At 40.2% G+C, this 24,458-nt stretch overlaps 2 protein-coding genes across 3 annotated transcripts in view; one reads left to right on the forward strand and one right to left on the reverse strand.

Moving 5' to 3' along the window:
• Positions 1–7,618, forward strand: part of SLC46A3 (solute carrier family 46 member 3) — a 23,556-nt gene extending 15,938 nt beyond the window's left edge. The window contains exons 5-6 of one of the 2 annotated variants that reach the window (XM_005286642.5): positions 1,335–1,491; positions 3,239–7,618. In XM_005286642.5, coding sequence (XP_005286699.2) covers positions 1,335–1,491; positions 3,239–3,326 — 245 coding nt within the window. In that variant the 3' untranslated portion in view covers positions 3,327–7,618. The remainder of the gene's footprint in view (positions 1–1,334; positions 1,492–3,238) is intronic. The other variant, XM_042842842.2, reaches the window with a different exon arrangement.
• POMP (proteasome maturation protein) lies at positions 7,408–23,479 on the reverse strand. The gene is made up of 6 exons (XM_005315593.5): positions 23,339–23,479; positions 19,486–19,583; positions 16,216–16,276; positions 14,337–14,438; positions 12,143–12,236; positions 7,408–10,730 (listed from the first exon to the last, which is right to left on the reverse strand). Exons 1-6 carry the CDS (start codon positions 23,339–23,341, stop codon positions 10,663–10,665), a joined length of 426 nt encoding a protein of 141 aa, XP_005315650.2. The 5' UTR covers positions 23,342–23,479; the 3' UTR covers positions 7,408–10,662.
• Between the last annotated feature and the right edge of the window lie 979 nt (positions 23,480–24,458).

Consider the following 24,458-nt stretch of genomic DNA (forward strand, 5'->3'; position numbering starts at 1 on the left):
ATTTATTGCAAAAGAGTTCTCTTGAGCTATTCATATTTATAATATATTTAGCAAAACAAAGATGTTTTTATCTGTACTGGTCTGTAATCATTCACATTGCCAAGAAACTACAAATGTGGAAATATCATTCTTTAGGATTGCCTATAGTTGAGTGGCTTGATGCAGGAGACAGTTTGCCTTATAGTGATTTACTCAAAGAGCTCATTCTGTTTAGCATAACAAAGAGAAGATTAAGGGGTGACTTGATTACTATCTATTTGGATCTACATGGGGAACAAATATTTAATAATGGGGGCTCTTCAATCTAACAGAGAAAGGTATAACAGAATCCAGTGGCTGGAAGTTGAAGCTAGACAAATTCAGGCCAGAAATAAAGCATAATTTTTTAACGTTGTTTGTGATTAACTATTGGAATAATTTACCAAGGGTCATGGTGGCTTCTCCATCACTGGCAATTTTTAAATCAAGATTGGATGGTTTTCTAAAAGATCTGCCCTAGGAATTATTTGTTGAAATTCTATGGCCTTTGTTATACAGGAGGTCAGACTAGTTAATCACAATGGTCCCTTCCAGCCTTGGAAACTATGAATATGTGAATTTGTGACCTCTTTATGCTTAATTATTACAGTTACTTTATCTATATAGCACCATGAGCATACATAATGCTGTGCCATGGGCAAGCATGCCAAAAGAAGATGCTCTTTCCTAAAGAGTATACAGTCTAAATGGGTAATCCGGATGGAGTATAATAGAAAAAGTGCAGACTGAGGTAATGTAGCATTTTTTATTTCTGGAAATGGAGGAAGAGGATAGAGGCACTGAAGTCTTGATCCAGCAAAGCACTTGCTTTGTTGGATTAGACCCTTGTTGAACATTAGCTGGAAGCTGTTCAGCATATAAGGAGTAGCATGAAAGAAACAACAAAGTGTGGAAAAGATGGACATAGAGGAAAAGTAGAAGAGGAGAGCAGGAAAAGGGAAGAGATAGTAGGTGGAGTTGCACAGAACTTTGCAAGTGAGAATGAGTTGTTTGATTTGGAAGAACAGCTGGTGTTATGAAAAGATTCAAGAGAGGAGATACATGGGCAGATTGGTAGTAAAGATAATCTCCACTGGCAACACGCTCTTGTCACTTAACAAGAATAATTGTGAAGGTGGTCCGCTGGTAAAGCATTCTAACAGTGATGCTGTACAGAAATTGTACGATGTGGAATTGTAACTGTAGTGGATCTTTTGTATTTTTTTATTAATCCTCTTCTCTGACCAAAGTGAATGACTTTCATTTCAATACTTGCAGAGCACTGTATTGTTATCCAGATATTTTTATTTTAACAGGTGCTGTGTTTGCTTGCATTGCCTGTTTGGAAGTTTTGACTAGTGCCATTTCGCTCGCAGTTTTTAATAGTCTCTATGCAGCCACTGTAGCTTGGTTTCCAGGCTTTAGTTTCCTCTTATCAGCTGGTCTTTGTATAATTCCCCTGGGCGTCATGTGGTAAGTATATATCATAAGGGTTTTTTACTAGAGTATAAATATATTTATGTATGAAATGAAGCTGGGTGGTTTAGTGGATAAATGTTGCCTTTCACCTGTTGGCTCCATATTTACATCAACTTGAGTTTCCTAATGTGGGGCTAAATTCTACCCCTGGATGCATGTGTGTGGCTTCCATTGGTGTGAGTGAGAGCTCTGTTTGAGTGTGTGCATCTGAGGGGAAAATTTGGCACAAAATGAGGGTAATCAAGGTGTATGAAAGCAGAGAGCTCAGTTTTGTTGTCTAGTCTCACCAATGGGAGTTATGGGCCTGATCCAAAGACCACTGAAGTCAATGGGAGCGTTTCCATCCAGGCCCCTTCGCCTTGATCCTGCAGCATTAAAATCAATAGGATCTTTGATATTGACATTTACTTCACTGAGCATGAGATCAAGCCCTCTGTGAATAAATCTCCATGCATATCAGAAAAGCTGGGGAAGGACAAACTTACATAATATTTACCTATACTGACCCAGCTGTATTTTGGTAATATTCAGGACCAATTACACCTTTTCTTGGTGTTCATGATATCTAAATTCACTTGCATTCTCTCTAATGTAAACTATGCATCTGAGACTTTGAAACAGGAATGGAATTGACAAAAAGAAGAGCTATTCTCCCAGTTCAGGTATACTCTTAGATTCATAGAAAGGTAAATATTTATTAAGAGGGATAGTGTTATCCTTCCTGAAGTCTTGTACCTTTTCACCTCATGCCTAAACTTCATCTCAAATGCCTTTTTTCTGGACTAGCTGAGTTTTAAGATCAGGGTAGTGAGGCATGAAGAACACGTCAGACTTGAGTGCCTCTCAACATTTCAAAACCTTGGAACTGATTCACTACTGCATCACTCCAGCTTTATGCCACTCTCATTCCATTGAATTATCCTGGCTCTTCTCGGCTCTCTATGAGCTCAGATCAAGTGTCAGTAGTCTCTTGGTCTATCTAAGGCCGTGATCAAGTGTCTTGATGTTTTTGGTCTTTTGGCCTCGAGATGAAAACCTTGTCTTTGCTTCTGGGACCTTGAAGTGAAAAAAAAAAATTCTCTAAGTTATATCAGTGATTCTGACCCAATAGGTTTAATGGAGTTGGAAGATAAAGGGTCTCATCCTGGAAGTGGAGAGTATTTTAGAACATAAAGATATTGAGGTGCTCAGATACTCTGTTATTGGGGGCCATATGAGTATCTTAGTTATAGAGAGATATAACTTAATCTATAATTTCCAGCATAACAGGGAAAGCTCCTTTCAAAAAGGCAGTGTTTTCTGTACAAAGGGTCATAGACACATACCAATAAATTAATTAATCTTGGATCCAGGACTATAGAATAGCATGATAGTTATGTCTGAAGGTCCTATCTTCCTTCTCCACTCCAGATTAATGCCTTATCTGTGGTATACTGCCCTTAGAATAGCCTCACTCTAACCCTGAGAAACCATCCTTTGCAATGGTATTATCTCAGAGCAGAAACTGCAGTTTGTTCCAATTTGTGCTAAATCAGGCATGCTGGTTTAGTGCTTTTCACAGAGAACCGAAATGAGATTGTCTAACTCATGTTACATAGGGCAAGTATTATCATTGCTTTATTTATTAAGCCACCTGGACCTTTCTGTGCAGAAAGCCATTGGGTATGTTGTTGGTGCTGATTCAGCATACTGTACATTACTATCTTGCTAAAAATGTCTGTGTCTTATCTCTCTCTTCCAGCTGGCTTATGTGCACCAGTTGGCATGAAGAGGACTTGGCATCACCTGCATATGAAGAAGTATCCAGTGAAGAGAGTATTGACAGCTGAACAAAGAATTTACTTACCTTGGTTTTCTAGTCTGATGTGCATGGCACAGCCTGTTACATACACACTGATAGGGGAGAGAGTGTGACAGTTGTAGATGAAATCTGGACAGTAGCTCTGCAACAATTACCATAAAACTGCTAGCATTTCCAGTCTTCCTATTTTATGCTAGAATGAGTTTAATCCTTATTCTTAACTATGCAAATAAGGTGAGAGTGGCGGGTCTTTATCAGTTTTTAAAGTATAGCAAAAATGATTGATATTATGTATTTATGAATAAGAATTTAGAATTACTTATTTTTTTACATCCTGTGCTCTTGGATTTACAAATAATGTCTCTTTCAGAATTAAGAGAAAATAAGTGAGAGCCGTATTTTGTTGTCTCTCAAGTTTGAAAATGATTTAAAGTAGGGCTGTTGATTAGTTACAGTTAACTCACACGATTAACTAAAAAAATTAATTGTAATTAATTGCATTGTTAAACAATAGAATACCAACTGAAATTTATTAAATATTTTTGGATGTTTTTCTGCATTTTCAAAAATACTGATTTCAATTACAACACAAAATACAAAGTGTACAGTGCTCACTTTATATTGTTTTTATTACAAATATTTGCACCGTAAAAATGATAAAAGAAATAGTATATTCAATTCACCTCATACAAGTACTGTAGTGCAATCTCTTTATCATGAAAGTGCAACTTACAAATGTAGGTTTTTTTGTTACTTAACTGCACTCAAAATCAAAACAATGTAAAACTTTAGAGCCTACAAGTCCACTCAGACCTACTTCTTGTTCAGCCAATCGCTAAGAGAAACAAGTTTGTTTACATTTACGGGAGATAATGCTTCCCACTTCTTAATTACAGTGTCACCTGGAAGTGAGAACGGGCATTCGTATGCACTGTTGTAACTGGCGTTGCTAGATATTTATGGGCCAGATGCGCTAAAAATTCATATGTCCCTTCACGCATCAACCATCATTCCAGAGGACATGCTTCCATGCTGGAATTGTAGGCTCTAAAGTTTTACATTGTTTTGTTTTTGAGTGCAGGTTTTTTTGGTACATAATTCTACATTTGTAAGTTCAACTTTCATGATAAAGAGATTGCACTACAGTACTTGTATTAGGTGAATTGAAAAATACTATTTCTACTGTTTTTTACAGTGCAAATATTTGTAATAAAAAATAAATATAAAGTGAGCACTGTACACTTTGTATTCTGTGTTGTAATTGAAATCAATATATTTGAAAATGTAGAAAACATCCAAAAATATTGAAATAAATGGTATTCTTGTATCATTTAAGAGCGTGATTAATCATGATAACATTAGGGTTATCAAGTGATTAAAAAAATTAAAGCGAGGCATATGATGCAGCTGTGTCATCTAAACTTGTGTGACAATGATAGTTTGCCTGATCATCAGCTTGTATAAATCTCTGTAGTTCTTTTGAAGCCACTGGAGCTTGCCAGTTTGCACCAGCTCAGGATCTGGCCTATAGTGTGCATCTCAAAGGACTTTTATGTTACTGTGGGGCCTGTAGGACAGTCTAAAATGAGCAAACTATATGTGTTCTTTTCCAAAAGGCAAACAAACTGGGGAAAATTCTGGCATATACTGTAAATTAAACCATTTTTCTGCAGATTTAATTTATATGTGAAACATTTGCAAGTATGGAACTCACCTGTAACTTTGTTCTCAGGATGGGTTTTCCCTCTAATATTATAATGAGAATAACCTGTGGCAATGAGAAGCCAGCATGGACTCTTTCCAATGCATTCCTTCTCATGGCAGCTAGCTGTGCTCATTCCATTGGTGGGATCTGTGATATGGACATATAGCCAGTTGGAACTAGGTTGAGGCTAACTCATTTCATACACATCAACCAGCTGCAATATTGTGATGACTTCTGCCTGTTGCCTTCAATTTACACTCTAAACTCTAGTCGTATTCCTACAGTCATTGATGGACATGGACACAGTCTCACTCATGAGTTATTAATTTTACATAGAAACTGTTGTGCCAGAACAGACTTATTGTCTATCCACTCCCTGTCCTGCATGTGGCAGTGACCACAGTGAGAAGGGATATCTGTTCCTGACCTTAGCTAGTGACTAGTCTATGCTGTGAAGTATAAGGGACTTTTTTATTAGTTATTTTAACTGCAGATGTATTCTAAGAGGCAGATCCTGGTCCATTTAAGTAACTGGGAGTTTTGCCATTGATTTCAACGGGCCCAAGGTCTGGCCCTAAATGTTTAAGCCTTTTTAATAATCTGCTAAATCATTTGTTTCAATAATATTATAGACTAATTAGAGAGGCCCTGATTCTGCAAAGATTTAAGCACATGCATTTTATGCACTGAGTAGTCTTACTGACTTCAAATATTACTTGCATTATGTAAACTTAAGTATGTGCATAAGCCAGATTGTGTAAAAGGTGTTTTTTTTTATCAGTTCTAAATCTACTGCCTTTTAATTTCATTGTCCTTTTTTCCTCCTGTCATGGGCCAAGGTATATATATCATTCATTTATCTACATCATAGCTCCACTTAAATCATTGTAGCATCTTTAAGAGCTCCTCTCTTGAAAGGCCATAAGATCTTTCTCTTCTGTGGATCTTTTTTATTTCTTTTATAACCTTGATGAAGTGGCTAAATCTGACCCACACATCTAATTGTTTTGCATTGAATGCACTCTAATTGTAATTAGAACTTATATAGCACTTTTCATCTTCAAGGCACTTTACAATTATTTAAGTAATTAATTCTCAACCTCTGAGGCAGATATTATCATCCCTGGTTATGAGATGAGGAAATAGAGAGGTAAAGTGACTTATCCAGGGTCACAGAGCAAGTTAGCACTAGAACTGGAATTCTAGTGCTCCTTGGTCTTGCACTAGGATACCTTTATGCACAAATCAGGCAGGCAATTGCATTATATAATGTACAACTCTGCCTTTCCCTCCTCTCCCTGTTTTTTAAAAAAAACCATGGACCCTTTTTCCAGCTAAGGTTGCTATAATCTATCAGCAAGCAAAGAGAGACTCCATCGTGCTGTATTTATTAAGCAGAGATTTGGTGCAGTAATTAGAACAAAGTAAATTGGTTGGAGTTCACTTTAGCCTCCATATTAGGAAGGATGTTATGTTAGAAAATCAACTGTGAAATGTGAACTAACTGTATATGCACATACACTTTAAACAGGAAAAGGACAGAATTCTGGTAAGCTAAACATCTTTGTTACCATATAGGAGACAGACCACCAATCTGCACATGCAACTCAAATGACCTTCTCTTCATTCAAATTCACTTTAAGAACAACACCCTACTTAGCTTTAGGAAAGCCTTTCAGAAGTAATCCACCAAAAATATTGGCACCATATCAAGATTGGTGCTATAAAAGGTGTATATTATGTGTATGATCTAGACTGCAAACTCTTCAGGACAAGCACTTTGTCTTCCTTTATATTTGTACAACACCAGGTACACTGGTGATGCTCACTAAATAGAAAGCATAAGTTCACATGCGAGTCTAAGGGCTCTTAAACACAAACTTTGAAAAAAGCCCTTGAATTGTAAACAACTTTTTGCTTCAGGGATGTACACAGCTTTTAACAAAAGAAAGGACATTTTCTCATAAGAGTGCTGTGAAGATTTGTTTAGGCCCTTCATCTAGACCACACATGATTCTGATCTGGATACTCTGCTCACACAGGTTATATAATAGTTAATGCCAGAAACTATGTAGTTAATAACTCCTGGAAAATGTAGTGATTCAGAAAAAAGGATCTATACCTTTATTCCTTTCCCATTCTTTATGGAGGTACTACATTGTTCCTGGCACTCCCTGTTGGTAATCTGGAAAACCTAGTTGTGCAATGGGACATTCCATTGGCCCAAACGAGAATTTTCACACATGATTGTATTACATGAGTGGGAGAATGGAACATTTTATGTCGATCTTGCAGCACACAATGTATAAAACCATGTTTTGTGGACTTGTCTATATGGAGATGCAAAATGTTTCTGGGGAATATAGCACTTAAATTGAAATAAAGAGGAAGTTATGAGAAATGATTTTACATAAATGTTGGCATATTTATTCAGTATATAGCATGAGACATCAGATGGGTTGAGGCCTCCAGGTACTACTGTACAATACATTTTTAATAATAAAACCTTAAATTTTGTAGCAATTGAGTGATTTGACAAGTGAAATATTTTTGTATAAATGCAAGCACCCTTTTGCTGTAAGTTAATAAAGCAGAGATCTGTCTAGTCTTTTAAACGTTTGGATCTTGTTCTTTTGACAGACAAGCATGCACAAAGCAATACAATTGCTGTAGTAATATTTAGAAGCAGCTCAGGCCACCAACATATCATTTAATTTCTTTTGCAGCTAGTGATATAAAATAGTATGTACTTGACACTCAAGTTAAATGAGTGGAGATCACATATGCAAACATCCTTATCTAAGCAAAACAGCATTTTGGAATAGCATTCTTATTGTCCATTTAAGGAACTGTGAAAGGCTAGCCAATCTTAGAGGATACAGAACTAGTTTAGCTTGTCTGCCAGGCAGAAAGCTTACTCTAGCAAATGTGATTTGATTGTAAGATAAATATAAAGAGGGAAGTAGTTGAGCCAGCCATACATTCTAGCCCACAACACTGGTATCAGCTTTGATGCCTCTCTCCTACTAGCTTTGTCACTTCTTTCTCTGGACTGTATTGAAAAATCAAATCCTTCCTTCCTGTCAACAGGGCCATAATCCCCATCTGCTCTTCTTCCACATTAACCTCTTCCTATGACCTCTCTTACCAACTTGACTCCCCCTCTACCCTGTCCAAAACACAGCTGCTAAAATTATGATGTTCCTCAGAGATAGATCAGACAATGCTGCTCCCCTCTTCAAAACCCTTTCCCTGGTTCCCCCTTGCCCAAAGTAACAAGTTTACACTTCTTGTCCTTACTTTCAAGGCTATCCACCTCAGCCTATACCTTGAATCCATTTGCTTAACCTGTGTCCTCCTTGTACCCTTTCACTACTCCCATACCACTGTCCTCACCTGTCCATTTATTTCCTTCTACTCCTCTCTCTATGCCAAAGCCTCACCATGAAATCTAGTCACTTAATAGCTGGGCCAGATATTTGCAGCAAATATCCTAATTATGACTGCTCACAGTGAAGACCAGAAAACCACCCTAAAGAGCAAGAAAAAAAAATTAACAGGCCTACATTTGTTCACTCATTTGTCCAATTTAAGCTCACTTAAGTGAAGATAATGTACATGCAAGGCCCTACATACTCTACAGCAAACGATGTAAATTTGCTTTTATAACAAGACTCCCTGACTTCTGCAGCTCTCCAGTGAAGCAGACTGGAAATCCCACAACCACCTTAGATAATTTAGAAATTTAAGGTTTTTCTTTTTATTAAGTTAAATATGAAAATAAATAATGCAATCAGGAAAGTATCCCTTCTGGAGTGTAACATGCTGCCTCCACATTCTTCAATTTGCTGCAAGATTTTGTATTAAAAATGCATAACTGCATTGTAGAATTGGTAGGAAGTGAAGCTGGTTGTTTTGGCCCACAGGAGTAGGGAACAGTTGGGGCTTTTGGCACATAGACAGGCATAGCAGACACTTTGAGGTTGTGGAATAAACTTGTACCTGCACATTTCTGTGGAAGTATTCAGCAATGCTAGAGTAGAGAACAAGGCTGACATTTAAGTTCTCAACATTATGCTTGAGTTAACATCCAAATCTGCTGAATGGATGCAATTCCCATGTCTCAGAAGTACTGTTTCAGGTCATTTACAGATTTGGGGAGACTTCATTGCATTAAGCTTATTTTTGGAAGGTTTTCTTTGCAATCATTGGGTCTTGAGATGGATGATTTAAAAAAAAAATCAAAGAAGGAAGTTCAGCTACTGGAGCATAATTCTTGTGATAGGACTCTGCTTCTAAAAGATGCAGCAATACGTAACATTTAGGCTGGTTACATTCTCAAAATGTACATGACACACTTTGACCATTGTATGGGAAGAGAATCAACAGGAGAACGGTCCTAAACTTCTTGCAAGGATTTATAATACGTTATGCATACAAGCTATTCTAAGTTAATTAGAACAGCCTGTGTAATTTAAATAAAAATACACCCTTTAAACTTACAGAAAACGGCTTTAATCTGGCTATTCATTTATAAAAGATGCATTTGTGTAGCTTTTAATTTTAGAATCTCCCTTTGGTTATCCCCAGATAAGATTGTTTACTTACAACCAAGTCAGTTCAGTTTTAATTTTATGTTCTGCAGTTATGTAAAATAAAAATTAATGTTCTTACTGTAACACTTCTGTGATGCAGTCTGTCAGATGTGCCTTTGTGCATACAAACATTTTGAATTTTACATTTTCTTTCTCAACAGTGGTATTTTTCCCTTAAGTGTTAAATGTTGCTAAGTGGTTATTTTAAGTTTCCATGTAGGCTGGAACATAGCCCAAAATAGGGCTACAGAAGCTCTAATTTCACAGAGCAATTGTGCCCAGTAAGGCTATTGTGAAATCCAAAGGAGGGTTCCCCCCCTCAAAAGTAGCTTGGTAAAGCCAAATTCAGCTCCCAACTCTTCCTAGGGAGGAATTCTATCTAATTCTATCCTAAGGGGCAACTGAGCTCCAGTGAATGAGCATCTCGGACATCTTAGCTGGGGCAGACAAATGTGTGTGGCAGGGTTCTTTTCTACCAGTGAGCTACTGAGGTTCCTTAAAGGGGCTGCAAGTGATGAGAGTAACATTGCTTGGGTTGGAGGTCAGGGACTTGAGTTGTGATTAAATATATTTTGGAAACCACAGCATTTATAGCAATTTTTTATTCAACGTTTAAAAGATTTCAAGAACAAAAAGTGATTCAGTGGAAAATGCCTGTTTTATATTGAAAAAAGTTCTTTTGCAAGAACATGCATTCCCTGCATTTACCTACAGTAATCAATTTTAAAATGCACATGCATTTTTGGACTTCTTGTAGTATGTATAATATTTCAAAAACTAAGCAGCTATTGTCCTGAGCAATATATGAAGAGTCATCTTCTTGTACAGTTTTAAAATACCCAGTTGTAGGACATTTATATTGACAGTAAGCAGAGAATAAATCATAATAGACTTTAAACATTTAATGTGCCTATTCATCAAGTAAGGCAAGAGATCTCCTGTGAGTAAGTTAACAAAAACATTGTGTCAATGTAATATTAATATTGTACACTGAACCTGTAGTATAGTATAAAGATACATACAAGAAATGTTTTCATGAACAGTAGGTTCGGACTACATTTGTGTTACAATAAACCAAGCTTGTATTCCACCATCACATGTGGTTCTCCCATAACTTCACTCTGCGATGGGTCTAGAAAATAGACAGTAAAATATTTACGAAGTTAGTAACACTTTGAAACAGAAACTATCATAAGACAAGAGGACTATATTTCCTCTAGATGTATATGTTTATAGAAGGGGTTCTCAAACTGGGGGTTATGATCCCTCGGGAGGTCACAAGGTGGATACATAGGGGTCGTGAGGTGTCAGCTCTGTGGGGTTGACAGCCCTGAGCCCCCATTACATTAAATTGCCACCCTCCCCCATTTTTAAATTTATAAGGCGGGGGGTCATGCTCAGAGGCTTGCTGTGTGAAAGGAGTCACCAATACAAAAAGTCTGAAAACGGCTGGTTTATAGCAATGTGCACATCTTGATTACTGAGAAAAGTTCTGCAGTGTCGACCTTTAAATATCTGTCCTAAGCAACAACCAGGGGAAAGGAAACCCGGCAAAGGTCTCCTTTTCCCTAGAAAGGAAGAGGGGCAACGGGAAGCTATGCTATGTTCAAGCACCAGAGAGTTACACATCATACAAGACCTAGGACAATAAATTAAGTATAACAGACAGAAAAACAACAAGTTTTAAACTTTGTTTTAAGTTGAAATGGGGCATATCAGCAACATGAGTGTGACAAAAGAAAGTTTTACAAAGTAATGATCAAAGCCCAGTACTTAATTAAAAAAAAAAAAATAGGATTAGAGAATGGTTACAACACTAAAAAGCAACAGTGAAAATTAGTTTCAAGTGGGTGCATGTGTATAGAAAAAGACAGAGCCCAAGTCTAGTAGGTAAGATAGTATATCGAAAGAGAAATATCAGAATGAGAACTTCAAACTTCACACTAAAAAACCAGCAATCATACTGGAGTGCAACCCAAACACCACATGCGGTGCTTCATTTAAAAAGGGCTTCTAGGAGCAAGATTATGCATGGGGGCAGACTGACTCCCCCTTCATATCAACCACTGGAGTGGGGGCAATGCACATTGGGGAGCAATATATTTTGCCCTAATGGATAGGGCAGACAGTGCTCCTTCTATGCACAGTACAAACTGGGCCCCTCTGAGGCACATTCCCTTCAGCACTCCTCCAGGAATACTGAGGCTCCATAATTTAGCCCCAGATGATAAAAGCCACTCCTCCAATAAATTTTTATTGGCATTTATTCTCTTTCACTACTATTAAAACATGGGTTAGGGGATATGTTACACATCCAAATACAAGACACAATTTTGCTTCACATTTCAGGATAACCTCAGGAGAACAAGCAGCTTCACCATATTTATTTTTTTCCTGATATATCCCTTTTCTAACCTCTAAACTTGAATTAATAAAAAACTGTCGGGGGCACAGAAATCTTGACAGTTCCCAAATCTCACCTTTCTGATAGCCCTGAGAAAGTTTTGACAGCTTACAAAATCTTTGAAAGAAAACATAATTTACCATTAAGAATATCCTCAAAACCAATGCATTCATCATTTCCTCTCAGTGTATCCAGCGCTATATTTGAGCTATGCAGAAACGGAAGACGTTGGATCTGTGAAAACACAGCAAGAGTCAGAAAGAAACGCAGGTTTCTCCATATTCAGGCTTCCCAAGTCCCGACTGTAATTAAAAGTGACAGGCAAAGTAATTTGTTCTTTGGGAAATGACAGAATGATAACACGGACTCGAGTGTAGAGATATTCTAGCCTCCACACATTTGTCTCAAGACCTGTCTGACACCTCATCCTATAGTCAAGGCATGGGATCAAAACATCAAAATGCACTATCATGAAAAACTGTTTTCAATTTCAGTAGGAAATATGCCCACTGTTTTCTGCCAAATATCTGTGAATGGTCACTACAAACTATCTTTACCTTGAGTGACAGCTTGAGAGTTACAAGATTAGTAAACATACATTTCAATAATTTGGTAAGCTAATTTATTTTCAATTTTATTTTTTCAATCCATATATCAAAAGAGTAAAAAGCACATCAACAGACTATACCATTATATTAATGAACTTGTATGGCCCTCCCTAAGAGTCATTAGATTATGAACCTCATTTCTCCAATCTCCCCTAGAAGCACCTTAATGAGGTCTTGGTCCATGATTAGGGCTCCTAGGCACTACAATAATACAAATCAACAACAACAACAACAACAAAGCTTGAGATTGGCTCTTGCTCAAAAGGACAGGTTTATGTCATGTGCACCATCAGACCACCATACGATTGTGGAGAAAGGAAGGCTCTGCACATGTCACTGCGTATGTAGTAAGGCAACTGACTAAAATGACAAGTAAAGAGCTCAGATCACAAGATGCACATCAGACAGCAGCATATTTGTATTCACAACTGCCTTTGACATAGAAAAACTTTACTGGTAAGTTATTGCGAGTACTTGTTTTTTATATATAACAAAGCATAGCTGTCTCTTGCTTGTGGGTATACTGGATTTGTAATTATCCATAATATTTGCCAATACAGCTGCACTTTAATCAGTTCCAATACTAATACTATTCCAACTCAAATGCTGTAAAAAGGTAAAGTTAAGGTATAGGCACATATCACATTATCTTCTAAGAACACTAAAGATAACAAGCAAAGGCCACAAGAATTTCTTCTCTCCTGCATATCTAAGGCAATCCACATGTAGGGGGGAAAATGTCTCTGCTCTCACCACTCTCCCTTCCTGCCACATATGCAAGAAGCTGTGGGAGAAAAGCTCTCCCCCAACAGATCTCAGATCTGCAGGGAGGAGTGACTGGGTGAGAGCAGGAAAAATTCCAGCATTTCTTGTAGGTCTTCTGGTGTCTGCAGGGCAGAAAACCCACAGCAAACCTTATGAGGCTTGTTGTGGGCCAATACCTAACCCTTAGGATGGGGTAGTTCCCTATTCCACCTAAACATACATCTGTAGTAGGTGCCTTAGCCGCAAACAAACCCAAACAGGCTTGTCAATCTTTAATTACCTCAAATACATTCACTGAGGACAAACAAGTCTACTATGGCTCCTGGGGGTGGAGTGGGGTGGGGAAGACGGACATGAAGCAGTCAAAGATGATCTCCAATGAACTCAGAAGGGGTGGTGGGTACAATCTCCCACTGAACTTAAACTTTGGGGGCTGGTCCCCAGTGAACTTTCCACAGCTTACAAAGAAGGGCTGATGGGGGTATGTGTGCACATAGGGTTTTACTGCCCCAATCTCTCCCCCCATCTCCTTGTATGCTCCAGCCTCCCAAACTCCTTTAGTTTGCAGGAGCAGAGTTCCCTTCCTGTGATTCCTCGGGAGGTTTGCCAGAAAGAACATTGGTCTTGGGGAAGGAAATCAGGGATATAACTTCCATTCCGGTGGTCCTCCTCCCAAGGCCTGCAGGTTGGGAGAATCTCACACAAGACTTAAGTTCAGCTTCACTTCACCTGGAATTTGCTATGATAACAGAACTCAATGTTTCAAATAAGCAGCATTAGTTTTATCATAAGCAATAAAGCCAGTTCTACTTAGAGTTTGCTTGAAAAATGTATAGAAGATGAACAGCTGTTATCTAATATATTTTGAAAGAAACAAATGCTTTTTAAAAAGCATGTTTGCAGATATGTCTATAACTTAACTAAGGCAATTCATATTACTAGAATAATTAAAAATGCCTACCTGCTTTGCTGCTTTGAATTCCATTTGCAGCTTTAGAGGTGCATGGAGTCCTTGAATATTTCTCAGAGTCGATAAATTCATTTTATCTTGGTTTAGCTGAAACTATCAAAAGATTTTTTTTTAAAAGCTCCATTTAATTATAGCTATAGCAAATATATTTGTAAAATTATACTTCAATGAACATGCATATGGAAATCATCCTCAGCCAAAAAAAAAAAAAAAAATGCAGTAAATAGGTTGCTAGATTTATAAACCTCGATGTGTAAGAAAATTGCCAGAATATTAACTCTTTTGTTTTAAATAACTGAGAAAGAAAATCTAATTTTAAAATCATGCATTACATGCTGCTTGCTACTTGCTAAAGCTGTATTTTGTTATTTTTGGCAAGCAGAATACACAGGACTCCACCAAGTGGAGTAGTTGTGTATTACTTTGAAGTATCACTAAGCAATTTCAAGAAATTATTAAAATATTAGTAGCCCAGAAAGGGGAAAGCCAAGCATCTTGGCCCAAAAGAATCCATGGCAGGACTTATAAACTGACAAGAAGAGTAACTTTTTTTGCTATCATTGAAAAATATAAGAAGCCTATATTTGGCAAACTTTTCCTATTTCCAGTATAATGAAATTACTTTATATACAATCTCAGCAGATATTTATTTTTGTTAAATATCTTGTACACGAATCCCAGTGTTTTAAATCATTTAGGAAAGCAAGTGTTGAGTCTTGACTCCTTACTGGGTCCTCTGGCACTAATCAATAACAAGAAATATAGCGTATGGATACCTACTTAATAGGTACTGGTTTCTGATGATAAAAGACGTTTTGACTGGTCAAATAAACTTTTCAAGTATAAACTAAAAAATCATTTTGCATGTATTTGCAGTACTGGGGGAGGGGGGTTGGCTCCAGGTTTTGCATTGATGCTACTGATAGCAGCACCATATTCAGTGACATAAGACTGTGATTTTTCCTGATTTTTTTTTTTAATTTTCTTAATATTCAGAAGTTATACTTGTAACGTTTATGATAACAATATATTGGTGTAAGAGGCATTGATGTTTCCAAAGAAGACATTTAGCATAAACAAGCAGAAGTATAAGTTACAGGACAGGATACCATCTCTAGGCAAAACATCAAAGGTCTAGTCGGTCTCTGTAATTTTCATCAGAAGTCCAGAAGCTTTACTTCTTTAGCTTACTACATTAGCCTTGCCAGTGTCTTTTGCTATTTAAAAGTGGGGCTTATGACATACCAAGCAAAGATATTTAGTTTCTTTGCTATTAATGCAATTTGTAGAGTTTATAAACTTCTACAGCAATAAGAACAACCATAACCATTTCAGCATAATACAGGAATAATATTTTGGTATATTACTAAATGAACCGAAAAGTGTATCTCCTGAAGATGTTTAGTTCTACTCCATCAAATCTCCTGTGCTGAGATAAACCCTAGCAGTTCTTTCAGCTACCCTCTATCCCGATAGAACGTGACCCGATATAACACGAATTTGGATATAACGCGGTAAAGCAGCGCTCCGGGGGGGGGGCGGGGCTGTGCACTCCAGTGGATCAAAGCAAGTTCGATATAACGCAGTTTCACCTATAACGCGGTAAGATTTTTTGGCTCCCGAGGACAGCGTTATATCGAGGTAGAGGTGTATTAACCAACCCCCATCTGTCAAAAATTCACAAATTATATCACAGCAATACTGCTGCTAGGCATCTTTATTCAATTAATGTTAGAATGCTATTCATCACTGACTGGGATGCACTGAAATTGCACTTGTCAAGCAGTTAACAGTAACAATAGCCCTTAAACTTTGTAACTAGCTGATGGTAAGAAACTTAAAAGGTTATCAAATTCAATACTGCACTTACATTTTTTTCTGACAGTTCCAAAGGATGGCTGGGCAAAAGTTCATTTTTTACACTTGTAAAGCTAGAAATGCAAACAAAAGGGTTTTTTTTAAAGTCACAGAAGAACCAAAAATCAATGCACCAATTTCTAGTCTGACATTAATTCTAGATACAAACATCAAGCCGCTATAATTAGTGCTCACTTAGAACAAGGAAAAAACCTGTACAAGAACTTCATTCTTTTTCTGCTTCAGCTTCACGCTTAACATAAAAGCAGTAATGTTTTTTCTTCCCCCAGCTCCAGCTCACAAACAGAAGACAAATTTAACTTGAATACCGGAATACACCCTGGTGTTATTGGTTAATTTATGGATAATCTACATGCGTGACATGGGTGACCAGATAGCAAGTGTGAAAAATTGGGATGGGTAATAGGTAACTATATAATAAAAAAGCCCCCAAAATCAGGACTGTCCCTATAAAAATCGGGACATCTGGTCACCCCATGTGTGACCCTAAGAGCATCCTTGTGCCAAAAGACAAGTGTTTGCCTGGTACCCAGCAATGAGTTTCAGCTGCCCTGACCAACTCAGTGTACCCCAACTCACTAATATTACAATCTGTATCTAAAAGGTGTAATGTAATGTGTCATTGGAAAACTAATAACTCACTGATCATTAATATTCTTGTGTGATGTATGTACAGTCAACCCTTGAAGAACTTTACAGATAGGCTGGAAATATATGACTAAAAGGTTTTTATCAAATCCCCCTGACGTGCCTGGTTGAAACAGGTTTTCCACAAACAAAGGAAAAAGGCCAGGTGTGGCCAAATTCAATGGGCTACTCATTTGTATGAGAAATTGCAGGAAGAGATCATTTGCATTGTAAAAGTCACCAGTGGAGGAGAAGACAGCATACAGTCTGCAGGAGGCAGCATGACAGTCATACGCAGCAGGGAAAAGGAAATGTATCTAGGGATACACTTCAGAAGAATACATTTCAAAAATTTACCAGACTATAGAGGGGGAGTGAACCCCGAAATCACCCTTCACCTGAGGAGACAAAGGAACCAAGCACTTTAAGCTCTGTGAAGCTCAGAATTAGAAGAACTCAAGTTAGCAGACCCTGGGTTTGTTAACCTAAGGCCTGAACATCTACACTCGTTTGTAATCACAGGTTAGGAAGTGTTGAACCCTGGGTCTTAACCTGGGGTTCCAATGTTTACATTGCATTATGCAAGCCCGAGTCCAACCACTTATATCCCAGTCCTCCAAGCACCCTCTCAAAATGTGGCCACTTTAGCCCTTTGTTCATAGTGCAGCATGGGAAAACTTGACTGTCCACCCAACTTGACAGTTCAGAGGATAAAAAAAGTCGGCCTGTGGGATTCTTTTGGCAGACTCCCAGAGCACAAGTCTAGTGGGGCTACGTCTATGCTACAAAGCAACAGGGCTTGAACACGGGGTCATGGTTTGACTGAGGCTTGGACCCGCCATCCCGTGGGGTCTTGGGACCCAGGGTCCGAGCCCTGGGTTACCACAATTTGTGTGCATACAGGTGGGATTAGGTTTGAGCCTCAGTTCGAACCCTGAGCTTACACTGCAGTGTAAACATACCCTTGGTGAGAAACAAGTCTTTGAACAAGAGACTTAAACCAGGTTTTAGTCTTAGAAGCGTGTTTTCACTTTTATTTCCTTGTAATCCTTTCTATCTTTATTCCTTATACTCGGTATCACTTAAACCTATGACTTTTTGTTTAATGACCTTGTTTTACTTTTACCATAAATCAATTCAGTGCTGTGATTGAAATAAGAGCATTTGTAGCCCCCTCCCCCTGAATTAATGAGTTGCAGTGAATTGTCTTTTTAAAGGAGCAACAAATGACTGCTCTGTGAATGTTCAGGAGGGCTGGACACTGCACAGTGACGTCTCTGGGAAGCTTGGGAGTTCACCGATTGTTTCCTGCAAAGCAAGGTTTGGATAAGAGTCCTAAAGAGTCTGATGGCAAGGTGGACAAGCTGGTGTGTCAGGGAGTTGTCATACAGCTTAGCAGTAGCAACACACTGTCCAGCTGAGGCTGAAAGGGGTAACTCACAATTCTGGGAACCTCAGCAGATTGTGGTAATGTTAGATGGTTCTGTGGAAATTCAGGACTGGGAAAGCACTGGGTCACTCTGCAAAAAAGTAACTGGATTGTGGAAGCCAGGGTGTGACCTGCATGCTTGTAAAGCTGGCTGGTGGTATCAGGGCAGTGGGCCATAGCAGCATAGCATTTAAGGTACTCACAGATGTAGGGCAGGTGGTGACACAACCCTTACCAGTCTGGATTGAACGTCACAACATGGTACTTAATTACCTGACTATACTGTTAGAAAATCCAAGGCTTGCATGTTTCTGGAGCGGTTCGATAAGCATTTTAAATTTCAACAGAAGTATTTATACTTCTATTCTAGATGTATATTTTATATACACATGTGTATACAGATATGGTTCTGACTACCAACCATCTGAAACATTATCAAGTAGTGTAAAAATATTAGGCCATTTTCCACATTGTTAATTCTATTTCATATGTCATTAGTAACTGAAGTCAACCATTTCGGCCAATGTTAAAAGAGCACATGCAACTACTTTCTTTAAAAAAAAAAAAAAAAAAAAGAAAAAAGTTCATATATGAGCAGGGATGGAATTAAGCTTTTTCTATCAGTTGTTTAAAGGTGCAGCCTTATACAGATCACTAATTACACAGCTGTTTGTATTTATTATTTGCTTCTAAGAATGAGGTTTCATAGGAAACAAGCTCTTGACACAATGCTCCTACTGTAATTATACATAAAGTGACTATACCAGTGGTTCTTAACCAGCACACAGCTACGGCCCATGTAGGTGTACAGGTGGTATATACACCTCTACCCCGATATAACGCGACCCGATAGAACACAAATTCGGATACAATGCGGTAAAGCAGCGCTCCGGCGGATCAAAGCAAGTTCGATATAACGTGGTTTCACCTATAACACAGTAAAAAATTTTGGCTCCCGAGGACAGCGTTATATTGGGGTAGAGGTGTATATTGTGTGGACGTAGCCCACATTGAGAGCTGCATATGCAGCACACAATGGTAAATAGGTTGAGGACTACTGGACTAGACATATCTTTTGATATAAAGTAAATGGCCAAGAAGCGCATGTTCTAAAACAGGTGCATAATACATATAAACTTTCTTCCTACATACTTAGAATTTCAGTTTGGTTATGGTACAGTATATTAGCAAGCAGACAAGGCATACCCTCTGCGTAGAATATCATGACCTCCAAATGCTCCACTAGCTGAAAATTCAGCAATTGGGATGCTATCCTTAAGCTGAGATCCAACTCCTCTGGAATTCTGAAACAAAAAGCAAGGATTACTTTTACAGAATTAGGACCCATTCAGTTCTTCTGTTAACTCTGGCAAATGAAAATTTAGATTAATTTCTTGGTAGTTATACCAAAAAAGAGTTATCCATTGAGCTGTTTGATGTCTCTTTAAAACTACATATGCACAAGCCTTAGTCTTCAGGGTGACTGACCTTTAACTGAGACTATACATGTCATTTAAGTAGGACACCTTGAAGTGATTCAGCAGTGCTTAGATCTCTTGAAATAGTGTAATATCATGTTGTTTGCTCCTCAAACTTGCTAAGGCAGAACAAAAAGAACTTAACACTCTTTTACTATGTGTATGACAGCACCTACCTAAACTGGGTCCCAATCCTGATTGGGGCTTCTGGGCACTACTATAACACAAATATGAAAATGACTGTGCCATCAACTAGGGTTTAGGAAGACACTTCTATGAGCAGATTGTTCCATAATTGTCCACTGCAAGGTTTCTTGCACTCTTCTCTGAAGCATCTAGACTCTGTCAGGTGGAGGATATTGAACCAGTGATCAGACATGCCAATTGCTATTTTTCTTTATGCAAAGGCAAAGGGTAATAGAGAAGGTAGAAGACAGTTCTACTTCATAGGGCTTGAATGGTGTAGCTGTCCGGGGAATTTTGTATTCAATTAAGTTTAAACATCTTGTTACCCCAGAAACATAGTAACAAAGTAGAGGGAACTCAGGGAAGATCAACAAAACGTATGTATTTATTTATTAGGGGGTGGGATTGAAGGCACTGACTTTCAAGGAGACATAAAACAGTTAAATAAATGCAGGAGACTGGCACTCAGGAGATCGGGGCTCTATTCCCAGCTCTGCCATTCAGCTATTGAGACCTTGGACAAGCCACCTCACCTCACCTCTCTGTGCCTCCGTTTCCTCTCTCACACTGCCTGACTTGTCTATTTAAACAGTAAGCTCTTTTGGACAGACACTGTTTCCTACTATGTGAACGTACAGTGTTTAGCACAATGGAGCCTCCTTGCACTATCATCACACATTTGGAATATGAAAATACAGGAGAAATTATTATTGTATAAGAGGGAATGACTAGAAAACAATGGATAAAGTAAAGTAAACAAAGGCCGATGAGCCAGAAACATTCCCATTTCTAACAGAGAAAGGTATAATAGAATCCAATGGCTGGAAGTTGAAGCTAGACAAATTCAGACCAGAAATAAAGCATAATTTTTTAACGTTGTTTGTGATTAACTATTGGAATAATTTACCAAGGGTCATGGTGGCTTCTCCATCATTGGCAATTTTTAAATCAAGATTGGATGTTTTTCTAAAAGATCTGCCCTAGGAATTATTTGTTTGAGCATTGGCCTAATGAAACCCCGGGTTGTGAGTTCAATCCTTGAGGGGGCCACTTAGGGATCTGGGGCAAAATCAGTACTTGGTCCTGCTAGTGAAGGCAGGGGGCTGGACTTGATGACCTTTCAAGGTCCCTTCCAGTTCTAGGAGATAGGGATATCTCCATTAAATTTATTTATTTATAAAGTACTGCTGTTGCTTCATAGACTTCTACTTTTAAGGCCAGGAGGGATTATCCTGACCATCTAGTCCAGTATTTTTCAACCTGGGGGTCACGACTCACAAGAGGGTCCTGGGACAGCTGTAGGGGGATAGCAAGCAGGGAAACTGCAGGGGCCCTGCGAAGTTACATGCTTCAGTCTCAGGTGGTGGGGCTCAGGCTTCAGCTTTACCCACACTGCCCTGGGTTGAAGCACGAGCTTAAAGGGGGGGGGCACACTTTTTTTTAAAAAACATATAAAGGTGGTCACTGGCACAAAAAGATTGAGAAACACTGAGCTAGTCTGACCTCCTACATACTGCAGGCCACAGAACCTCATCCCCTCACTTCTGCAGTAGGCCCATAACCTCTGGCTGAGTTACTAACATCTTCAAATCTTGATTTAAAGAATTCAAGTTACAGAGAATCCAACTTTATTCTAGTTCAAAACCAGCAAGTGACCTATGCCCCATGCTGCAGAGGAAGGTCCCCAGTGTGCCTGCCAATCTGACCTTGGAGAAAATTTCTTCCTGACCGCAAATATGGTGATCAGTTAACCCCTGAACATGTGAGCAAGACTCACCAGCCAGAAACCCAGGAAAGAATTCTCTATAGTAACTCAGAGCCCTCCCATTTTAATGTCCCACCTAGGCCATTGGAGCTATTTGGTAACATCCAGAGCACGGAGAGGCGCTCCTTGTAGGCAATCATACCATCCCCTCCATGAACAGTCTTAAATCAAGTTAGGTTATTTGCCCACACTACTTCCCTCGGAAGATGGTTCCAGAACTTCACTCCTCAGATGGTTGAAAACCTTTATCTAATTTCAAGCCTAAATGTATTGATAACCAGTCTACATCCATTTGTTCTTTTGCTAGCATTGGCCCTTAACTTAAATAACTTCTCTCCCCCCCTGCATGGTATTTATCCCTCCGATGTATTTATAGAGAGCAATCATATCTCCCCTCATCCTTCATTATGTTAGGCTATACAAGCCAAGACCCTTAAGTTTTCTCTTGTAAGGCAGGATCTCCATTCCTCTGATCATCCTAGTAGCCATTCTTTGCACCTGTTCCAGTTTGAATTCATTTTTCTTAAAGATGGGAGACCAGAACTGCGCACACTATTCCAGATGAGGCCTCACCAGTGCTTTGTACAATGGTAATAACACTTCCTTATCTCTACTAGAAATATCTTGCCTGATGCATCCTAGAATTGCATGAGCCTTTTTCACAGCCACATCATGTTTGCAGCTCATAATCATCTTGTGATTGATCAATATAACCACCTTTCTCTTCTGTCACCTCTAACTGATATGATCCCAATTTATAGCAAAAATTCTTGTCGTTAGCTCCTAAGTGCATGACCTTGCACCAAAAGCAGGGGTGGATATCTAAACATTAATCGTTGCAAACTCATGGGAAAGGAATAGCAGGAGGCATTGACAACTCTTGCTGCTCTATCACAAGTCTTGCAATATTTGGTGTTCTTCTTAAAGCCCCAACTCCTAGAGTCAAATGATTCTGCATAAACCTCAGCTTTCATTGCTTGGAAGTAATCGTCTAGTCCTCATGGCTGCCGAGCCGAGCTTTAAGACGCCCTCAAATGCACCCTAAAAGCTCAGAAACCAGAAGGCAAATAAAAAAAACTTAACTCCCTCCCACCGAAAACACCCACTAGTGACATTAAATCAAACTCTCATATTGTGGAGCCGAGGTTAGCGATGCGGAGTAGGAAACTATCCCAGTGGGGGAAGGGGGGATAGTCTAACAGATATTCCCATCCCTGAGATACTGATCCCACAGGGTGTGTGTGTGTGTGTGGTTGGGGGGGGGCGGGGTCTGGTGCCATGGCGCCCGTGACAGTGCGGGGGAAGCGGGAGAGAGGCAGGGAAGGAACCGGGCGGGAACTAGGTGCTGCTGGCGGGAGCGATTCGCGCTTCCGATTCTTCCCCCCACTCGCCGCTGCTCCCAGGCACAGAACCGCAGAGCACGAGCCACCTCCCCGCCGCTGTAAACGCGGGGCCCGGCCACCCCTATGACTCAGCACAGCCCCGCCGCCCCTCGCGGCCAGCCCCGGACTGGGACGACAGGGCCGCGGCGGTGCGCGGGGCCCGCGCGGGGCCGGCGGCGGCGGCGCCGCCTCCCCCCCGGCAGCGGCCGAAGCGCCCCCGGGGCCCTGCACCCCGACCCTGAACTCACCATCTTGTCCCCCTCACACACAAACCGTCACTGCTTCCGCCTGCACTGATGACCTCACTTCCGCTCCCAGCGCAGCGTACTACGTCACACGCAAGAAACGCGGTGAGACAGGGGAAGGCGGGCCTGTGGCAGGGGGTGGGGCTAGGCCGTGAGCGCGCGAGTTTGCAGCGCTGCCTCAGGTGTTCGGGCTGGGGGAGGTCGTGTGGGGCCGGGGCCTGCAGAGTTTCCGGCTGCGGGGAAGAGCCGCGCCGCGCCGCGGGCTGGACACGGGGTGGGGACGCGGGCCCCGCTGCTGGCCCCAGGGCCACGCCGCTGACTCATGCGCAGCCGCAGCTTTGTGTGGGGAGGTTGCTGGGAACAGCTGGCCCCGGCCCCACGCGTAGGCCAGAGGGGATCTCCAAGGGGGGATGAGTCAGCGGCGGCGCGAGGCAGTCGCAGAAGAGGCCGGCCGGGTTCTGGGTGTGTTAGCAGGAGTGGGGTCTGTAGGACGTCATGCGGCAGGTAACTGTCCTTCATGCTGCTGAGCCCTGAGCTGGAGTCCCGCGTGCAGGGCTGAGATCCAGACGTTACAGGAAAGATGAGGACAAATTGGAGAGTCCAGAGGCAGTGGCGCGGGAAGGGGCCATGGCCCTCCCTTTTTTACCAGCTGTAAGGGCGAGCGACAGGGGGCAGGGCCTCGGGAACAAGGAGCGATGCGTGGGGTGGGACCTTGGGGACAAGGGAGAGCAGGGCCACGGTTTGGGTACTGGTGCCCCCCCCCCACACACACTTTTAGCAAAAAGAAGAACAGGAGGATCTTCTGCTTCTCCTGTCGAGAGGAGAGTAACAAAAATGAAAAAAAGGGTTAGATAACGTGACCTATGTGAACATGTTAAAAAAAACTCACCAGTCTTCTAATATGTTATGGGCTGTTATGAAGGGTTTGGGGATCAATTGTTGTTCATGTCCACTGAATGTAGGACAAGAAGTAATGGGATCAATCTGCAGCAAGGGAGGTTTATGTTGCATATTAGGAAAAGCTTTCTAACTATAAGGGTAGTTAAGCTCTGGAATAGGCTTCCAAGGGAGGTTGTAAAATCCCTGTCATTAAAGGTTTTTGAGAATAGGTTGGAGAAACCTA

This window comes from Chrysemys picta, chromosome 1, assembly GCF_011386835.1.
Source record: "Chrysemys picta bellii isolate R12L10 chromosome 1, ASM1138683v2, whole genome shotgun sequence".
Classification (NCBI taxonomy): domain Eukaryota; kingdom Metazoa; phylum Chordata; order Testudines; family Emydidae; genus Chrysemys; species Chrysemys picta.

Excerpts from the sequence above, each read along its gene's own strand:
- POMP (XM_005315593.5), bottom strand. Across the intron at positions 14,439-16,215 it reads TGGAACTGTCAGAAAAAAAT|TTTCAGCTAAACCAAGATAA; the intron begins GTAAGTGCAGTA and ends ATCTTTTGATAG. Across the intron at positions 12,237-14,336 it reads AATTCAAAGCAGCAAAGCAG|ATCCAACGTCTTCCGTTTCT; the intron begins GTAGGCATTTTT and ends GTGTTTTCACAG.